The following is a 20687-nucleotide window of genomic DNA, read 5'->3' on the forward strand; positions in this document are numbered from 1 at the left end:
GAAGTTCCTTGGAAGGGAAATCATCGATTATATATTACGAACCGTGATGTCTATCGTTTACCGTGGCTGCCTTCCTGCACTGCGTTTGAAAAGCTCAACATTCACTTTTGAAATGACGGAAGAACAGGCATGAATAATGATGATGTCAAATAGTATTTAGCAAGCAGGATATTTTGCCCTTTTTTGAGACAAACTGAACCTCCGCCGCCCGATGTTGCACCACCATTTCACGGTGGGTGGTAGAAGTGGCTCAGAGCTTTGGCTCTGAATGAAACGAAGAGAGCAACACAGTTAACCTTTTTAAAGTCGATGAAATAATTTAAATTGAAAGATTAACTTAAACTTTTAACTCACTGGGGTCTTTGGCTTGCTTTTCCCATCACTGGGGACAGGTACAACCTTGTATCCAATATATAAAGCTTTTTTAACTACCCAATGAGTGACTCACTCACTGACTGACTGATATTAACGCTCAGGACCTTCTGGGTGACATGGAAAGCTGAAATTTTGTGCACCGACAGACATCAAAGCCAGTACACCAGGAAAAAAATATCACAGCGCCATCGGAAAGCATCTTTAAATAAAAATATAAATAAACTAGAAGGGCACTCGGTAGAGCGCATACCTCCACCACGTAATGCCTGATCCACGAGAACATATCGGGCACAATACATTTTTGAAATATCATGCAACACAGTACTATGTCGTTTTGGCCCAATCTCTCAATGGTGAAGAATCACTTTAAAAAAAAATGATCAGATCTGGATCCGGATTTGGATCGTCACCAAAATCGAATCAATTCTTCCTTGTCACACACCCAAACATGTACACCAAGTTTCATCCGAACCCGTCCACAACTTTTTGAGATATCCTGCACACACAAACAAACAGACAAACAAACAAACAGACAAACAAACAAACAGACAAACAAACAAACAGACAGAAAAGGGTGAAAACATAACCACCCTTCACCTTCGGTGGCGGAGGTAATGAAAAAAGTAAATGCAGGTGAGCGACCCGATACAATGGAGCAAGCACGGTAATTTTGCGTCCCGATGGACATCGAGGCCGATATACCGGGGCAAAAAAAATAATAATCACAGGACTGTCAGAAAGCGTCAGGAAATGAAATTATAAACAAATGGACAATGGGGCAAGCATTGTAATTCCGCGTGTCAATGACCATCAAAGCCGATAGCCGATACAAGGAGGGGGGGGGTCACAGAACTGTCGGAGAGCGTCTGTAAATGAAAATATAAATAAATGAAAATAATCAAACAAAGACATGCAGGTGAGCAACCCGAAACAATGGGGGAGCATGATTGGTTATTGCTTACATGGTTTAAGCATACCCTCAACTAGTAGATTATAGAGCATACTTTCATCTCTTGGCATTGCAATTCTGATGAATGTAATATTTATCTTAACACATTTATATGAGGATAGCGAGGACAGACGAATCATTTTGAAGTGACAAATTCTGGAAAATGTCTCAGAAATAAGATGCGTTTTTCTTCTGGATTTTAGTTACCCCACCTTTGGAGTCACGTTTTACAGAATATGAGGAGTTTATGCTAAAACTTCATGGTTTTGCACGAACGAGATGCCCCGGCAACACGTAGAGAGCATTTGAAGATTGTTAGGTGGGGGGGGGGCTCCTTAAAAAATGGCCAATCTCACATGGGTTGACCAATGTATTTAATATTTAGATAGGTCAAATGAAAAAAGTATATATTATGAAAACACTTAGAAAATCTTGGGAATAAAGTTATGCAAGTGTATACTGATGGACCCAAAGATGACATCCAAATCAGAAGTAATGATTATAATTAAACAGCAAAGCTCTGGGAACTCAAGTCACAAGAATAAACCGCGTGATGCATGTCGACTGGGAAGTTACAAATCATCCCTCATGGTCGAATTTCAACAGCACATTCGAAAAATTCAGGAAGGCCTCACCTTGACCATCATGAACTTTTGTAGTGGGTCATACCACTGCAAAAGAACCAGGCTCGACTGCATCGCCGAACACAGATAGTGGTTTCCGGTATTCACATTTTTATCTGTAACAGGAAGGAATGACAGACAGCATGAAAAGGATTTAAATATCTTCCTGTTTTAAAGGGCTCTATTTTATTGACAAGAGTACTTACAGAACCTTTTATGACACAGCAAGTCACCAATTTATGGCGTGGATGCATTCCTAAAAACTGCAATGTTATACAAAACGACGTTATTCGTTTACAATTTTCCCAGAAAATTTTTTTGGTCACCCAAACATAACTTAACCTTCACTTAAGTATATTGTTGCAAATTCGCGCCCGCCGGCGTGCGATCGGCCACGTGACTCGAATGGCGGCACGTCGCCCACCGGACGGACAATTCTGTCGTGACCCTCTCGGACTAACGCCGGGAGCTAGTCACAGGTGGGCCTTTCGGCCTCACCACGATTGTGCCAATCGGCCACCCGCGTGGGATAGGGTTGTTCGCCAAACTCGACCTACCTAAGTACCCACGCGGATGGTAGACCGGGCGATCGCACCTCGCCGCAGGTCGACTCCGGACACGGGCCGCTTAAGCGGTCCATTCCGTGCTATCGGGATAACCGAGCAGTGTTATCGTCGGCCTCGACGGTTCCGATTAATTATCGGGCGTATTAAGCCCACTACAAACCCTTTACGTGAAGCAATATGGAGATTCAAACGAAGGAAAGGACGCAGCGAAACAGGGAACAATTCAACATAATGCACTTTATTTACACGACACACGAAGAGCACACGTATATCAATTTAAAACAAAAACAACAATGCAGAGCTAACCGAATACGCGAACACACGGCAACACTTATACAGTTTTACTTTACAAGACACGGCGCCACAAGATCCATACAAAAAAACAAAAGAAAAGGCCACCCTCAAAGACAAGGGGGGCAGACGGGGCCCGTGGGCCTTTATGGCGTGGGACTTGGCAGACCGAACGAGTCCCACGAGACCGTTGCCGGTTACCTGCACCCTCGCGGTGCGATGTTGGGCGAGCTCTCTCCGGCGCTCCTTGTACGAACGCGCAGGTCCGCACGACACAGCTGGCAGAGCGGCACCTCCAGTCCGCATCCCTCCGCGACGTCCGGACTCTCCACCGAATGCAAGCTCCAACGAGCGGGTCGCTCTACGGACCGCTTCTCCAAGACCCAGACGGGCAGAAGACCACGAACCGCCGACTGATACTGACACTCTCACCGACCGCCCTGACCTGACCTCCTCTGACCTGACTTTCTCTGGTGTGACTTTCCCTGATCTAACTTCCTCTTAGCGGTGCCTCCGTGCGCCCTTTTATTTCCCCGGCACCCCGCCCCTCCCTTCGCGGTACACTGGGGGGGGGGGAACATTCCACCAGAGAAATCAGGGCGGGAGTTGAGTTCCAACCATCATTCTTGTTTACCAGAGAAATCGGGGCGGGAGTTGAGTTTCAACCGTCATTCTTGTTTACCAGAGAAACCGGGGTGGGAGTTGTTGTTGTTCCCCTTTTGTGTTCGTGGAGATGTTGACGTTTGCTGGCGGAGTGGTGATGATGGCGTGGTTGTTGAGAGGCAGGTGTGGTTGTGGTTGTTGTGAAGCGGCATTGTGGTTGGTGGTTGTTGTGTGATGGCGGTTGAGACGTGGTTGGTTCAAAATAAAGATAGAACAGAAAAACGGCTATCTCAAAGCGTCACAGCCCAAATGGATCACATAAATTCCCTCTAAACAACGGGTTTGGGGCTAACTACACATGTACTTAGAGATATCTCACTTACGGGCTATTCATGGTGTAATGCGAATTTCCACAGCCGTAACACTACGCCCTCCCCTTTTTACAGACTCATCCCGAGTCGTTAAATTCTCGTGTGCCATCATGTGTAGTTCTCCCCTAGTACGTTTTACCTTCGGATCCCTGAGTGTGACATTCATGGTTTTCGTGTCCCCAAAATAAATAACCTGAGGGCTGAGTAACTAACTAAACAACCCCACTCACTCAGACGACTTAAATAAAATTGCCAGCGCTAGACACACATGTTGGGGGCGCACTCATATTTACAGTACATCTTAACTTACAAATTTTACACTAAACCATAGCCCAGGATCAATGGACTCTGCAAAAAGAAAGCAGTTAGCAGGGAGCCAGGCTGCTCACATGCAGTCTCTGGCTCACACAATGCAGGTGACAGGGAACGTGGCCGGCTGCTCACACACAGTCCAAGGCCTCCCCCTTTGAAAATGAACACAGTGAACCACAACGGTGCATGGGCTGCACAAATGCAGTCTCCTGGTGCGGCATCCTGCAAGGCAGTCCCTGCAGAACACTGAACGGGCACTGACGCAAGCAACAAAACGGTGCACGGGCTGCTCAATGCAGGCCCGTGTTGTAGCTGCCAGCAGGGCAGTTCTTGCAGCTTGCAAACTGTTGCTTGATGATCCTGGCGCACATGGAAATGAACAGGGGGGCAAAGCAAGGTTGAACGGGGCTGGTGAACAGGGGCAGTGGGCATGGCATGGCAAAGGTGAGCAGGCAAACACAGCCTGCAGAACAAGGCCGCTGCAGGCAAACACAGCCGGCGGACGAAGTTGGCCGGCACAGGCCTCGCAGCAACACAACAGCTGCCGATGAAGTTGGCCGGCACAGGCCTTGAAGCAACACAGCCAGCAGATGAAGCTGACCAGCCTTTGCCTGTCAGTGGAGGTTGGTGGAGGGAGTGCGGTGGTGCTGGCCACTCGGAAGGCGGGCTCGGACCTACCTACCTGTCTCCCTCTCACCTATCGCCTTTGCCTGTCACTGTACATACCCACTCCCTTAATTTGTAAAACCCAATTTAGCCCCAATTGATTAATTTTTATTATTATTATTATTTTTTACTTCCCCACTATGAATCGTCCCCTAACCCCCTTTACTGTCCTTGTTCGGCTAACCTATCGTACCCTAGCCTACTCCCAATCCCTACGTTCCCTTCCCGGAGGGGAATGAGGGAGAGCTAGCGTCCTGTGTCGAGGCCCAATTCAAGCCGCAGGATGGCCTCCCCAGAGTTCAGCGATCTATAACACAAAGTTGGTCCAGCGGCCCACAACGAGAGCGAAGGGATGGATGGTGCGGAGGGGTACACTTCCTAATCTACCCTATCCATTTAACTGTTAAACTACCCTGGGGCTTTCAACAAACGCCTTGCGCTTAAACTATTGGTTCGAACAACCCAGATTCCCGTCGCCTGTGTTGGTGTCCTTACAATTTCGGGCCTCGCCCCCCAATTTTCTTTCCGTGCCTATGGTTTAGTGCCCTCACACGGTTTCATGGCTGGGACACGTGGCTCCCTTGGCAGGCACTACCCTCTGCCGATTCGCCTACGATGGCACCCCCGGGCACTACACTGCCTCCGAGCCTACCAGCTCCCTAAACACCGGGGAGTGCCCTCCCTGGCGACTCCCCTGAAACGCTCACGTGGCAGGCTGGCTTCCCGGGCCCCTTTCCGAGGGTCACCCGTGCCCACAACACTGCCCACGCGGCTAATGGCGCCCCGAGCCCCCGCACCATGCGGGTGCACCCGTGCCCACTACGCTATCCCGGCCCCCCATGGACCCTTGGCCTACTACGGCTAACAAGCCTGGTGCCCGGGGTACCCACTCAGCGATACTCACCTTTCACAGCCACGCTCCCAGCCCGTCAACAGGGCTCCTGCACCCCTCCAAACGGGTATCGAGCCTACTTTCCCACCAACAGCAAAACGACTTCCATTTTGTCAATTTAACTAACCCAGCTAACTCACTTTACACTGACCCCGGGGTCCCTTGGGCGGGAGTCACTCCTCCCCCCAATCACTCATCGCACCATGCATTCCACATTCGCTCCATTCACACAGACCCGCTGGCCTCACTCACTCACCCAGCACATGTACTCACCTCACAACTCTTCAACACACACACCGCTGAATTCTGCCATCCTTCTAACTACCTCCCCTAACTAACTCGTGCTCTCACGTCGTCCCTTACACTACAGCACGCTCCTTTTAACACTACCTAGCTAAGCTACGTCCCCTCTACACATTCACTGTCTGTCACTGTCCCCAAATCCTTATTTGCAGGGGGGGGATCTCATCCCTCCCAACTGGGCTCGTGAACTCGTTGCAAGGCTCTGCGAGCCTTGCGCCTCTGCGGGAGCGGCTGTTCCAGCACCGACTCCTCCGGCAAGACATATCCATGAGGGCGTAAGGTCGCCCTCATAAGGTCTCAGGCGGTCCGCGTGGACGATCCGGAGAAGGGCCCGTGGTCCCATTTTAATTTTTAGGATCACGTCACTGATTTGCGCCAGGACGACCCCCGGGCCCTGCCAAGGTGAGGTGAGCTTCGGGCATCTGCCCTTCCTCCGCCGGGGGTTAAAGAACCAAATCTTCGCCCCCGGTGGGTATTTGCTCACCTGGCTCCGGTGGTCGTACCTGCGCTTCATCTTTATGCCCGCCTGTTGGAGCTGGTGTCGTGCGAAGGCATGGACCTTCTCCATGCCTTCCTCCAACCGACGGGCATAGCCCTCCCCCGGGGGCCTATCAAGCCGCTCAGGCGTCGGACCGCACAATAAATCGACAGGGCTTCTCAGCTCCCGTCCATACATCAACAGCGCCGGACTACACGCGGTAGACCCGTGCTGGGACGTGCGATAGGCCATCAGGAGGTACGGGAGATGTTCGTCCCAGTCCTCCTGGTTCGTGGCGGTGAAGAGGGCCAACTGTTGGACCAGGGTCCTGTTGAACCTCTCCACCATGCCATTAGACTGTGGTTTCAGGGGCGTTTTCAGTGTCTTTCGAATTTCCAGGAGCCTGCACACCTCTTTTAGTAATTCGCTCTCAAAATTTCGTCCCTGGTCCGTGTGCAGCTCCTGCGGAATCCCATACCGGCATGTAAATCCTTCTACGAAGGCCTTTGCCACGACCCCTGCTTCCTGGTTGGGGAGGGCAAAGGCCGCTGGCCATTTGGTGAAATAGTCCATAATTACGAGGATGTACTTATTACCCTGGCGAGTGAGGGGCAGTGGTCCCAAAATGTCCATGGCCACTCGCTCAAGGGGGGCCCCAACCTGATGTAGTTGGAGTGGGGCCCTCATCCTCTGTGGCGGTCCCTTTTTCACAGTACAGGTGTCGCATGCTCGACACCAGTTCTGCACATCGCGCCCCATGTTAACCCAATAGAACCGCCGGCGGACCCGAGATTTTGTTTTGGTCCTGCCCAAATGACCGCCGGCGCGGGTACCGTGCACCTGTTTCAAAATTTGGGTCTTAAACCCATCAGGGACTATCACCAGCCAAGAAGTTTGTTCGGAAGGAATCTCCACCCAGTTGCGATATAAAATGTTGTCCCTCATTTCTAGGGTCTTCCACTGAGCCCAGTATGCTTTTGTTCGCGCTCCGAATGGGGCGATCTCCTCCCCACTGGGCCTCCTGTTTTCCTGGACCCATTTGTACACTGGCCCTATCACGGGGTCTTCCCGCTGGGTCGTGCTCCATGCCAATCCACCAAATTCCTCTCCCGCGGTTAGTGGCAAAGTTGGGCCTACCACCCGGGCCGCACGGACTGGGAGTTTCGGGGAGGTGTCTGCCAATTGGTCCCTCTCCTCCCTCATGTCTCGTGCAATATCTGCAGTTTTCTCCCAGACAGGGGCGGCAAAAGAGCGCATCGGCATTCCCATGAGCCTTACCGGCTCTATGGACCACACTGAAATCGTACTGCTGCAACTTTTCCAACCACCTTGCAATCTGGCCTTCCGGTTCCTTGAACCGTAAGAGCCATTGCAAGGAGGAATGGTCAGTTCGAACCAAAAATTTCCTCCCGTACAAGTACGGGTGGAAATGGCTCACGGCAGACAGCATAGCCAATAGCTCCTTGCGAGTTACACAATAATTTCGTTCGGGCCTACTCATGGCCCGACTGTAATACGCGATCACTCTTTCCACGCCCCCCTGTGTTTGAGACAAGACTGCTCCCAATCCTTCCTGGCTTGCATCCGTGTCCAGGGTATACATCCCGTCATCGGTGGGGTACGCTAAAACGGGTGTGGATGTCAAACACCCCTTTAATTTGAGGAAGGCCTCCTGGCGCTCCCCTGTCCAATTAAATCTCAACCACTTCTCCGTCAACCAGTGAAGGGGCCTGGCTATCTCCGCAAAGTTTGCCACGAAGCGCCGGTAGTTGGAGCAAAGTCCCAAAAAGCCCCGTACCTGTTTGCCAGTTGTAGGTACGGGCCACTCCTCTACCGCTGTAATTTTTCCAGGGTCGGTCTTCAACCCCTCGCGGCCTATCACGTGTCCGAGACAGGCCACCTCTGTCACGAACAAAGTGCATTTCTCTGGGCTCAATTTCAGCCCTGCCTGCCTGAAGCATCAAAACACCTGGTCCAAATTGGCTGTCTCCTGGGTGAATGTTTTAGCGTGTACCAGGACGTCATCCAGATACACCAGGCATGACTGCCACGGCATGCCGCCGAGTACACGCTCCATCAGTCTCTCAAAGGTGGCGGGGGTGTTACACAAACCGAACGGCATCACAGTGAACTGATACAGTCCCTTCCCTGTGGAAAATGCCGTTTTCTCCTTCCCAGTCTTATCCATCTTCACCTGCCAATACCCACTCTTGAGGTCCAAAGTTGAGAACCATTTAGAGCCTGCAACGGCGTTGAGGGTATCGTCAATTCTAGGCAGGGGATAGGAGTCTTTGAGTGTCACGTTGTTCAGCTGGCGATAGTCCACGCAGAAACACGTGGTCCCATCCTTCTTTTTAACCAGCACAACCGGTGACATCCAAGGACTTCCCGAGGGCTCAATGACACCTGCATTGAGCATCTTTTCAACCTGTTCATCAGCCTCCTCTCTTTTGCTCCAGGGGAGCCTTCGAGCAGACTGACGGACAGGCCGGGCCCCATCGGTGTGGATCTGATGTTGCACCAGACCCGTACGTCCAATATCCTCGGGTGACAAGGAGAAGATCCCCATGTGTCGGTCGACCAGCTTGTACAAGGCCTCCCGCTGGGCATCCTCCAGATCTACACTACTCCGATTTACCATCTCGCAAATGGGACCGGGCCAATTCCTAATCAAGTCTGGAGACTCCCTCTGGGGCCGGTCCGGCTCGACGTTATCGTCCCTCAGCTCTGCGACCTCTTTAACTGGGGTGCAATCTGCCACCTTCGTGCCCTTCCTGATGGTGCGTGGCTCCGTGCTAACATTTATCACCCGGACGGGCACTATTGGCCCGTCGGTACTTACCATGGTGGGGCCCACAACGAAACCCAGGGTTGATGGCCCTGCCGGTAGTTCCACCAGGCCGCAGGAGCCCTGTCACGTTGGGTGTGCTCGCCACCGGGCCGGGACCACCGCCTCGGCAGCCTCCAGCTCCACCCTCTCATCTGTGCTCACGACCCCTAACGGCAACTCCTCACCACCCAACTGCATGACCCCCCGGCCAAAGTCGATCTTACAACCACAGGCCGTTAGCACATCCAACCCTATTAGACATGGGTCGCACACCTTCGTCACCCAAACCTCTATCCTTGTTTTCACGGTGCCCAATTTAAACGACACGAAACCACGTCCTATGATGGGGGCCATTGCCCCGGTGGCTAGCTGAAAACTATGGTTTTGCAGACGGTGGATCTCATCCCAACTGTCTACACTCGAATCAAGGACCACAGGGCTGATGATCGTGGCGCTTGCTCCTGTGTCCACAACGGCGTCTACCCCTACGCCGGCAACTTTGCACCGAATTGTTAAGCTACCATTGCCAATTTGGCCACAATTGATGACCTGTCGCAGTTCTGAGGGCTCTTCTCCGTCCGAGTCTGCCGAACACGGCCCTACATGTTCGGCACTTCTTAGTTTCCCGGGGACTGGTGCGGGGGTGATGGTTGGGCCTGGCTATCCCTATTGACCCGGGGCGGAGTTGGTGGTCTGGGGGGCCGTGGCTCTTCCCTTCGCGGGGGCCTTTCTCTGCGCGGGGCGTTGCACTCCCGCTGCAGGTGATCCCTTGCGCCACAATTATAACACCTCCTCTGGTAAGGTGTTTACCTCCAGTATGCCGAATTATACCTCCCTCCATTCTGAATTGGGGTACCCCCTGATGGCCCATCCCCCGCCCTTCCTGGGCCCGACCGCCTCTCCCCAGGTCTCCCGAACCGGCGGTCGAACATGCCCTGCACCATTTTTCCATTCGTGCTTGGTCACCCAGGGTCGCCCCGGCTCCGAGCGCAGTCGTTCACGGGGCCCACCTGTCGGACTGCCACCGCATGCCGCCCAGCCCCTCCCAATGGCGTTCTGGCTGCCTCCCAGCAGGCGGCAGTATCAGCTGCCTTCTGGAGGTTGTCCGGGCGCCATACGCTCAGCAATGCGCCGACATCGGTGCCCCCTATCGCTCTGAGAAAATGGTCCAGGGCAATCTCCTCCCGGTACTCCGGCGGCATGTTGGTGTGCGCGATCCCCACCAAGCGGCGAATGTCGTGTGCCAATTCTCCCACGGATTCCTGGGAGCGTCGTTTGCACCCATTGAGCTGAGCTTTAACAAGCTCACTCTGCTGGTCCATGCCAAATCAGTTTTTTAGGGCTGAATGGAGATCCTCCAGGGTCACCCCCTCACTGGGTACCGTGGTCAGGACTTCCAAGGCCACGCCACGCAGGGCCGCCGTGAGTTGGGCCACACCCTGCACCTCGTTCCAGCCATTGCTTCTGGCAACACACTGGAACTGGGCCATGTACGCCCTCAAGTCCGTCTTGCCATCGTACGGGGGTAGCGGCACCCTCGGTGCTTTCGAGGTCCCCCCCCTCCAGTTCCCCAGGGACTCCTGGAGGGGTGTACCTCCCCAGTCCCAACGGTACCTCACTCCCGCAGGGTCCGAGCCATTTGCCTGGAGGCTCTACCACCCCTGTCCGTGTCTGTCCGTGCCCTGCGTCGTCCCACTTACTCCCCCAAGCCATTGGATTCACACTCTGCACACCCACCGGAACAGTCATACTGGGTACCCCCCTTAGGCCAAAAGACCCCACGGCCTCTACCCTCCCCAAGCTTGGCATGCTCACCCCCGCATCGGGCAAGCCTCCTCCTCCGCCCTGTGACACCCGCCCCACCTGGGCACGATCCGCCTCGAGGGAGTATATCCTCTCCCCCTGTTCCCGAAGGAGGTCACCCTGCCTCTCACACCGGGTCTCCACACATTCCGTCAGTCTCCTCTCCATTTCCTCTATTTTCCCCTTGATTACTTCATTCAATTCCTCCCCTATCGTCCCTAACGATAGTTCCCCGACTTTCTCTCTCATTTGCTCCATTTCCCCTTGTACCTGTGTCACCACCTTATTTGTCTTGGATATTTTCTCCCCCGTTGTCCTAAACTGCTCTTCCGTCTTGCCCCGGTGTTTTTCTATCCGTTCCCCCAGTTCCTCTGTCTTTTCTCCGGCTTTCCACTCCATTTAATTAATTACCTCCTCATGTCTCTTTCTACATTCCTCCCCCACCTCCTTTAATCCTTTCTGTGTCTCCGCTTTTACCTCCTTTCGCAGGTTTTCAACTCTGTCTGTCATTTCCCGATGTCTTTTCTTACAGTCCTCCTTCACGGCTCCCAATCCCTCCTTTATTTTCCCTTGTTCTCTTTTTAATTCCTCTATCGCCGTCGTGTTCTTCCCTATTTCCTCCTTTATTTGGTCTTGTCCCTTTTTTACTTCTCCCAGTCCTTTTCCTACTTTGTCTATCTTTCCCACCACCCTCTTTATTTCGTTTTCCCTCTCTTGTCTGCTCTCTTCCATTGCGACCCCCACTCCTTTTACTTTCTCTTTTAACCCGGTCACCTCCGCTCGTATCGTGTCGACTTCCTTTTTCATTTCGTTTTTTAGTTCCTCCAAGCTTCCTTTTAAGCTCATTCCCATGTTCTGCGTCACCCCGCATTTCTCTCATTTCTTCCTTCAAATTCGCCTTCATTTCGTTTTTCATTTGTTGCGTATTCGTATCCATTTTCGTTTTCATTTCGTTCATTTGTTGCGTATTCGTATCCATTTTGTTGTTTATATTTGCATTCATCTTTGCCAGCATGGCGAATAGCTGGGCCACGTCGAGTGCACTCGGCTGAGCCGATTCGGCGAGGATCGGGGGGTTTTGGTGGAGAGGGGGAGGGGAGGTGTCATACACCGCCGCCGCACCTATTTCGGGCTCTGGGTTCAGTTGGGGGAGTTCGTGTTCGTGCACAACCAACATTTCCTGCTCGGGGTTCTCATCCTGGGCCATGGATTCAACACATTCTCCATCCATTCCTACTACCCCCGGCTCCCGCTCGCCTTGAGACTCCATCTTATTTCTCGTAAGGGGTTAATTTGGCCTGATCGTAATTTGGAGGGAATCGGGGGTCGCTCCTGTCACCCCTGGACCGATTCCCCGTGAATTTAGCTGGAGACAGGAGAGTTTGTTTCCCGCTCTCTGACACCAGTGTTGCGAATTCGTGCCCGCCGGCGTGCGATCGGCCATGTGACTCAAATTGCGGCACGTTGCCCACCGGACGGACAATTCTGTCGTGACCCTCTCGGACTAATGCCGGGAGCTAGTCACGGCTGGGCCTTTCGGCCTCACCACGATCGTGCCAATCGACCACTCGCGTGGGATAGGGTTGTTCGCCAAACTCGACCTACCTAAGTACCCACGCGGATGGTAGACCGGGCGATCGCACCTCGCCGCAGGTCGACTCCGGACACGGGCCGCTTAAGCGGTCCGTTCCGTGCTATCGGGATAACCGAGCGGTGTTATCGTCAGCCTCGACGGTTCCGATTAATTATCGGGCGTATTAAGCCCACTACAAACCCTTTACGTGAAGCAAGATGGAGATTCAAACGAGGGAAAGGACGCAGCGAAACGGGGAACAATTCAACATAATGCACTTTATTTACACGACACACGAAGAGCACACATATATCAATTTAAAACAAAAACAACAATGCAGAGCTAACCAAATACGCGAACACACGGCAACACTTATACAGTTTTACTTTGCAAGACACGACGCCACAAGATCCATACAAAAAAACAAAAGAAAAGGCCACCCTCAGACAAGGGGGGCAGACGGGGCCCGTGGGCCTTTATGGCGTGGGACTTGGCAGACCGAACGAGTCCCACGAGACCATTGCAGGTTACCTGCACCCTCGCGGTGCGATGTTGGGCGAGCTCTCTCCGGCGCTCCTTGTACGAACGCGCAGGTCCGTCCGACACAGCTGGCCGAGCGGCACCTCCAGTCCGCGTCCCCTCCGCGACGTCCGGACTCTCCACCGACTGCAAGCTCCAACGAGCGGGTCGCTCTACGGACCGCTTCTCCAAGACCCAGACGGGCAGAAGACCACGAACCGCCGACTGATACTGACACTCTCACCGACCGCCCTGACCTGACCTCCTCTGACCTGACTTCCTCTGGTGTGACTTTCCCCGACCTAACTTCCTCTTAGCGCGCCTCCGTGCGCCCTTTTATTTCCCCGGCACCCCGCCCCTCCCTTCGCGGAACGCGGGGGTGGGGGGTGGGGGTGGAGGGGGGAACATTCCACCAGAGAAATCGGGGCGGGAGTTGAGTTCCAACCGTCATTCTTGTTTACCAGAGAAATCGGGGCGGGAGTTGAGTTTCAACCGTCATTCTTGTTTACCAGAGAAATCGGGGTGGGAGTTGTTGTTGTTCCCCTTTTGTGTTCGTGGAGATGTTGACGGTTGCTGGCGGAGTGGTGAGGATGGCGTGGTTGTTGAGAGGCAGGTGTGGTTGTGGTTGTTGTGAAGCGGCATTGTGGTTGGTGGTTGTGTGATGGCGGTTGAGACGTGGTTGGTTCAAAATAAAGATAGAACAGAAAAACGGCTATCTCAAAGCATCGCAGCCCGAATGGATCACATAAATTCCCTCTAAACAACGGGTTTGGGGCTAACTACACATGTACTTAGAGATATCTCACCTACGGGCCATTCATGGTGTAATGCGAATTTCACAGCCGTAACAATATATTTAGCATACTTAAGTGCACTTCACTTCAGGGTGAAAAACGTGAAACTGGGAGAGAAAGCGACGTGGCATCCACTGAGCACTTGACATTGTTGTCGGTCCTCCACTGGCGGGTGACGCTATGTCGCTTTTACACAGGCAGATGGCAGGCAACTGTCTTTAAAAATTTCGCAAGGCACATTTCAGTACAGTACTTAAAAATTTTGAACGACATTATCCATCAAAACGACGCAAATAGACGACTTAAATCGGCGACTTACTGCACAACTAGATAGATACGGCATGCAACTTCAATCACTGGATCGCGATTTGCCAAAAGATCATCACAAAACCAATATGGCAGGGATGACTAGGACAGTCTGGAAAACAAACAGGCCCCCCTCTTTCTACACACAATTGCTGGTTCCAGTTGGATTTGACCCATACCAAATCTCACTCATGCTCATACTGTCACTCACCTGCACAGCATCTGCGACAGCCCTTAGTCTCTGCAATCCTGCTCGTTGGGTTTCTCCTGTAGTAATGTGCAACAGACATGTTAACGGATGCTATCCTGACCTTAAAAGCATTTAAGCTCCATGTACAACAATCTATTACAACTTAAAGAGAATGCTGGCAATTTTTCTTTTGCAAAAAGTCACAAAGGCCTCAACCCGAAGGGAACCGACTACAACAAGGGAGCAGACCTGGCCCACATGTCCGAGATAACAGGAAGACGTTGTTCCCGACGGGCTTGTTCAAACAGCACGAGTAGTGCATGAGAGTACAGGTACGGGACCTTGCCTGCAAGAAAAATCACCGAATAGCTGATTGATGAAGGTGTGGTTACAGATGATGTGCTTGGAGATACAGGAGACGATCATACTTCATGGAATGTCACCAACCAAGCAGAAAAAAAAGATAAAATAAAGTAGTAAATTATCATAATGTTCACACTTTGATCATGGAGTTCAATTTGGCCTCTTACCCGACACAGACATGAGGACGTTCTTCATCACATACAGCCAGGTGCACTTCCTTGGGACAAGCTACAGAAGATAAGAACCCAGGCACATGAAGGAGTAAGCTACAATTTGAATCACAAGTTTACCGTTAGGTAAGTGAGCTCCCGATGCACTGTACCATCAGCATTGATGCAAAATAAGTGATCTCTCTATGCACTGCATGCACCGCCAGCACCCATGTTGATGAGATAATACACCACCACCTGTCTATTGGAATGAGAAAGGAAGAAGAAAGTAGGAAAGGTGGGAAGGAGACCGCTATTTACCTGCTCCATTGCGGCTTCATGAAGTTCATTCAGGTTGATGGTGTAGATTCCTTCATCCGCACCAAATATTAGGTACTGATCTGCAGAGCAACATAAGAATGGAAATAATAATAAAAAAAAAAACCTGTAGGTTATCTGGGCCCTGGCCTAATGTTGGCGTCTTATCTGACACAGACATGAGGACCCAAATTTGGTAGCATTCTGACTGGTGGGTCTGGAGAGGAAGATTTTTTTTAAGGAACGTATGTGATTTTGCCAAAAATTGATGAAGTTGGCCATTTTGATACAATTCCGGTCAAATGATCGGCATGACCTCCGCAATTTAACATCCCTACCCTGACCGAATGTTGTAACCCAAATTTGGCTGCATTCTGTCTGGTGAGTCTGGAGAAGAAGATTTTTGAAGAAATTCATGAAGTCCGCCAATTGGACCTTTGATTGAAAAATAACATGACCAGAACGAGCTTTGCCATCCATGTTCCCAGTCAGGAGCGGAATGTTGCTGCCAAATTTGAGCCGGATAGGCCCAGCGGTTTGCCCAGCAAAGTCAGATGGACGGACGGACTGTGCACGATGACAAGACCTTATCTGGAATTCCAATTCCAGATAAGCTAAAAAGGGCACAAGCCATAACAACGGTTTTACTTCACAACCTGAAAATATTTTTGCCACAGGGCAACACGGATGAAACCTACCCCGAGTATCTGGATGAATCCACGAGGTGGCACAATGGATGGTAAGGGGGCAGCCATTGAAGATCTTCAAAAAGCAAGCACCCATCTGTACAAGAACAAATTTATCAGGAATTCGCGAGTTCGATTCGAGCAAAACAAAAAGGTTAAATTAACAATTGAGGTGAGGTTGACGGCAGCACAACAATGAATAAATCGAATGAATGTTGCAGAGAAATCATGAAAAGAAGGCCATACACTTCAGTGACCAATCATTACTTTAGGTGGGGGAGGGAAGGAGTTAACGGAGGGAGCTGCAAATCTTACATGCACTTTAGGAGTTGGAGGTAAGCCATTTGCTTGAAGTTTCTGAAATGCAATTAAAAACACTAATTAATCATCAGCAGTGGAACTATCAAAGACATTCAACAAGGAATACAAGTTTGTGTTTATACTGAGCCTCCCAAACATATAGGTCCTCCAATAAAAAGCAAAGTATAGATCCAATTCTGTGGACCATTCATCCATGGGAACCATACTCTGTGCAGAGCGTTGGTGCTGCCTGGGCTATTGGGTACAATCCTTGACGGGTCACCACTCCAACACAGGATACCAGCAAGCTGGTACTCATTTTGCTGACCTCAGGATGATAGGCTGAGTCAACCCCACCTGGTATTAATTAAACAGCCAAGCAGGATTTGAACTCAGGACCCTAGGATCCCAAGCTCACCACTCTAACCATTAAGCCCACATCAGCCATTCTATCGCCCACATGTCTCTAAAACACCTGATTAGCATGAACACCTGTGAAAACAATTAACATCGATTATTTCTCTCACTCAGGCCCACTCCTAACTTCATCAATGCAAGATAAACTGTTGCCTGAAGATGTTCCAGCCTCCAAGCCTGCTCACATTTTCATTTGATTCCTCTCCCTGTGAAGTTCTGAATTACCAAACAACCATTTATCTTCATCGTCTGGACGGCTTGTCCTGTTCTTTATGTGCAAGTTTATAACCTCAATTTTACATCAGTTTTTGAGTTGAAAATAAAATATGGTAATTATTGATGCGGTGGAATGTCATACCAGCATGCCCTCTTTATCATCTCTGGGCAAGAGTTCAGGAGGACTCTCAAGTTGATCTGTTAAATCTTCCGTTTGTTCTGTAAACATTTCACAAAGTGTGGGAATGATTGCTGGGACTCGTATGACCTTACGACCCATTTTATCCATCCCAACACCATGGAGAGTCTCTACTAAAAGTGGAATGGGTAAAACGTTGGCTGAAAGAGGGATTATGCCAAGATGGAAGGTACTGTTTGCGATTTATATAAATGACATAAATGAAGGATTTAAACCAAATTATAAGACAATACAAAGTAAGAGGGTAAGGAAATTAACTTGGAAGAAAAAAAAAGAAGAAGCAGGTGCAGAACAGTTTAGATGTTTCATAGGAATGAGGAAGGAAATGATAGATGGCATGATATTTCAAAAATGTATTGGGCACGATATGTTCTCGTGGATGAGGCATTACGTGGCAGAGGTACATGCTCTGCTGAATTCCCTTTGAGTTTAGTTTGAACTTTTCAGGCATTTCTAATACTTGCGGCAATACGAGAGCACAACTCAAGCCTGGAGCCCACCTTCCTTGTGGAAAATCTGTGAAAGTTGAGGAATAGTTGGCTTCTCTGGCCTGTCATGTGCTTGCCCCAAAGCCAGGGGTTGGTCAGAACCCGGCAGTGGTGGGCGAACAGGCGGCGATGAGCTGAGTGAGCGTTGTGGAACAGGTGGAGGCTGCACATTGCGTCCAGACAGCCGCCTTGCAAGATAAAGATAAACACAATATAGTTTATGTGATAATTTTGAAAAACACACACACACACACACACACACACACACACACACACACACACACACACACACACACACACACACACACACACACACACACACACACACACCTAATCCAAGGATTGTATGTGCTAAAGTTTATTATTGTAGTACTGTCATCGTACTTGCGTACCAGTGGGGTGGCAGAGGTGGAGGGTTCTGGTCCTGAAGCTGCGGATGTGAGTTCCGAGATGGAGGCGGAAGCACCTGGTCAGACCTTGGGCTGTAGGCAGGTGGGGGTACCAATACCGGATGACTGCGGTATTGGGGCGGACGATACATGGGAGGTCCACCAAGTTGTTGGGGGAGAGCAATAGGGAGGTAGCGGTCGTCATGTGAGCCATGCCTTGGCTTATGCTGAATCGTACTTGGACTCTCAGCTGGCTGCATGAAAATTGGCTGAAAGCAAAGAAAGCAAATCATCAAGGGGTTCTTATCTTTCCACACAAAATACACATGGCACAAAACTTTCACACCATTTAAATCAGACTTGATATACACCCATGATGATGGGCTAGGATAGCTTCAAGAATGCACACTTGCCGATGAGCTTTCTCGCTTCGGTGAGACTCTTAGCCCAGCAATAAACTGTCATCCCAGTGTTTTACATGCAGGATGAGGCATCAATGTGTGTGCCATCCCTCAGATGAACGTTAAACTTGGCATCACATCTGCCAGCATTAGTTCTTGGATGTTAAAGATCCATGGTGTTCTTTGCAAAGAGTAAGCGAGCTATCCCTGGCAACGAGAATAAATACCAAATTCCTGCTCAAACCAATGGTGGGGGGGGGGGGGGGCACTGCATTCGCGGCACAGCCCCCAACAAAATGAAGTTATCCACAGCCATGTGCTGCTTACAAAAAAAGACAATGACCCATCACAATGTCAATATCTGTTTTAGCTTGTCTGTCATAAAAGTGAAATTAATATTTGTGATCACCTGTCCACAAGGTATCTTAATTATTACCTCTGTCACTGAATGTGGATGGGGGGGGGGGTTATGGTTTCACCCCTGTTTGTCTGACTGTCTGTCTGTCTGTGAGCAGGATATCTCAAAAACTTATGGATGGATTTGGACAAAACTTGGTGGATAAGTTGGGTGTGTGACAAGGACGAAAGGATTCGATTTTGTTAAAGATCCGGATACTAGTTTAGTTTTAATGATGTCTGTCACAAGTTAATTAAATCACATGTCAAGGGCCATTTGGCCCATCATGACGATGCCATATTCATATATCAGCACGACCACCTTATGTAAATGAATGCTAATTATGCAGCCAACCCTAAACAGAGATTATTGCCCAAGATAATGGCATGGAATGGCAACTCTGACAAAAGTATGGTAACAACTTCAACAATCAAAGTGCAAATTAGACAATTGGTTTTGCATCCATCCATCCATCCATCTAAAGGACAGATTCCGACTCGATACAGTGCCCCCTCCTTGCACCACACCAGGACAGCAGTCTTCATTGAAGTCCAATCCCATTCGGAATCAGATAGAGTCAAGGATGCAACATTTTGCGATACACAACAGCAACTAGACTATCCAAATTCCCGAATGCATCACCCTCGTAAACAAGCAGTATGTCAAAGCAAACTATAAAAAATAAAATAAACAACTACACATACCTTTGGTGGCAATGGAGGTGGAACTTGTTTTAAACTGCAGTGGAGAAGAAGGCAGAAAAGCAGGTGTTTGGGAAAACATTAGAAAATCAATATTAAGAGGCATGCAAAATTCACCACACCTGAACATAAAGAATCATTTTTACTACATGAAGCAGACTTTGTAAACTCGGTTAGATGAGTCTTTGACTCCAATCAAGAGTGAGTGAAGCTATAAGCCACACCCATCCTTGCTCTTGAGTGGAGGAAATCACATGAAAACAAAAGTCATGATGTGCAGTTCAGTGTTGACCTCCTTGTGCAAAACATAAACATTCTATTCCAGTATATACTATATAATATGTAAAGCTCATTCTAACCACTGACTCACTGACTGATATTAGAGTTCGTTACCGTCCGGGTGATGTCGAAAGCTGAAATTTTGCGCGCCGAAGGACATCGAAATAAACAAGAAGTCATAGACTGGTACTTAAGAAGTCGTCAACTTGACCTCTGACCTTGTCTAATAAAAGCTGTCCCGAGAGAAGGTAGCGACGCAAACCAGAAGTTTCTACGATGATTCTGTACCAAACCATCAAAAATCGAATGTTTGACCTCACTGTGACCTTGACGTTTGACCGATTTTGACCAAAATCTAATCAGCGCTAGCCATCACCCTCCTGAATCACGTGGTGTAAATTGACATTGGTAGCTTCTTCCGTTCTCGAGTTATCGTGCCTACAAACAAACACACAAACGCAAAAACAAAAAAACACACACACAAACAGAGGATGGAAGTCATCAATATACTTACGAAATCTTTAGATCTCGTAAGTAATAAATACATAAACAAATAATAAATCAGATCCGTCGAAATGCATCCGAAATTGAAAATATAAATAATTTGACAGATCTTTCCACACAGGTTGTCACTGGCAAACTAGACGTAATCTGTTTAACAGAAACCTTCCTCCTTCAAGATGTTTCTGACTCCTGAGTATCTTTGCCTGGTTACTCCCTCCTCCAGTATGATAGACCTGAGCCTCGTCCTGGCGGTGGAGTTGCTCTCTTAATCAAAGACTATTCCTCACTCTCCATGCACTGCCCTCACTCCCCAGACCCCCAGGAGTACCTCGAGATACCGCTTTCCCTCCACTCCCACCTAATGTTTATATGCGTGTTGTAACGTCCACCAAACAGTGATGACTCCATCTACACCTCGCTCGCCGAAAATATGGAC

General features: G+C 49.8%; 1 protein-coding gene across 3 annotated transcripts in view; it reads right to left on the reverse strand.

The window, feature by feature from the left end:
- The window catches only part of LOC147027839 (mitogen-activated protein kinase kinase kinase kinase 5-like), a 180226-nt gene that overhangs the window by 18682 nt on the left and 140857 nt on the right, over positions 1-20687 (reverse strand). For all 3 annotated transcript variants that reach the window (XM_085877497.1, XM_085877496.1, XM_085877499.1), the window contains 11 exons: positions 19472-19505; positions 17973-18238; positions 17593-17768; positions 17036-17112; positions 16276-16317; positions 15973-16057; positions 15278-15357; positions 14975-15035; positions 14694-14790; positions 14466-14521; positions 1960-2063 (listed from right to left, as the gene is read on the reverse strand). In XM_085877497.1, coding sequence (XP_085733623.1) covers positions 1960-2063; positions 14466-14521; positions 14694-14790; positions 14975-15035; positions 15278-15357; positions 15973-16057; positions 16276-16317; positions 17036-17112; positions 17593-17768; positions 17973-18238; positions 19472-19505 — 1078 coding nt within the window. The remainder of the gene's footprint in view (positions 1-1959; positions 2064-14465; positions 14522-14693; positions 14791-14974; positions 15036-15277; positions 15358-15972; positions 16058-16275; positions 16318-17035; positions 17113-17592; positions 17769-17972; positions 18239-19471; positions 19506-20687) is intronic.

Source organism: Eptatretus burgeri, chromosome 4 (assembly GCF_056783735.1).
Source record: "Eptatretus burgeri isolate ZD-2024b chromosome 4, Ebu_testis_v1, whole genome shotgun sequence".
Classification (NCBI taxonomy): domain Eukaryota; kingdom Metazoa; phylum Chordata; class Myxini; order Myxiniformes; family Myxinidae; genus Eptatretus; species Eptatretus burgeri.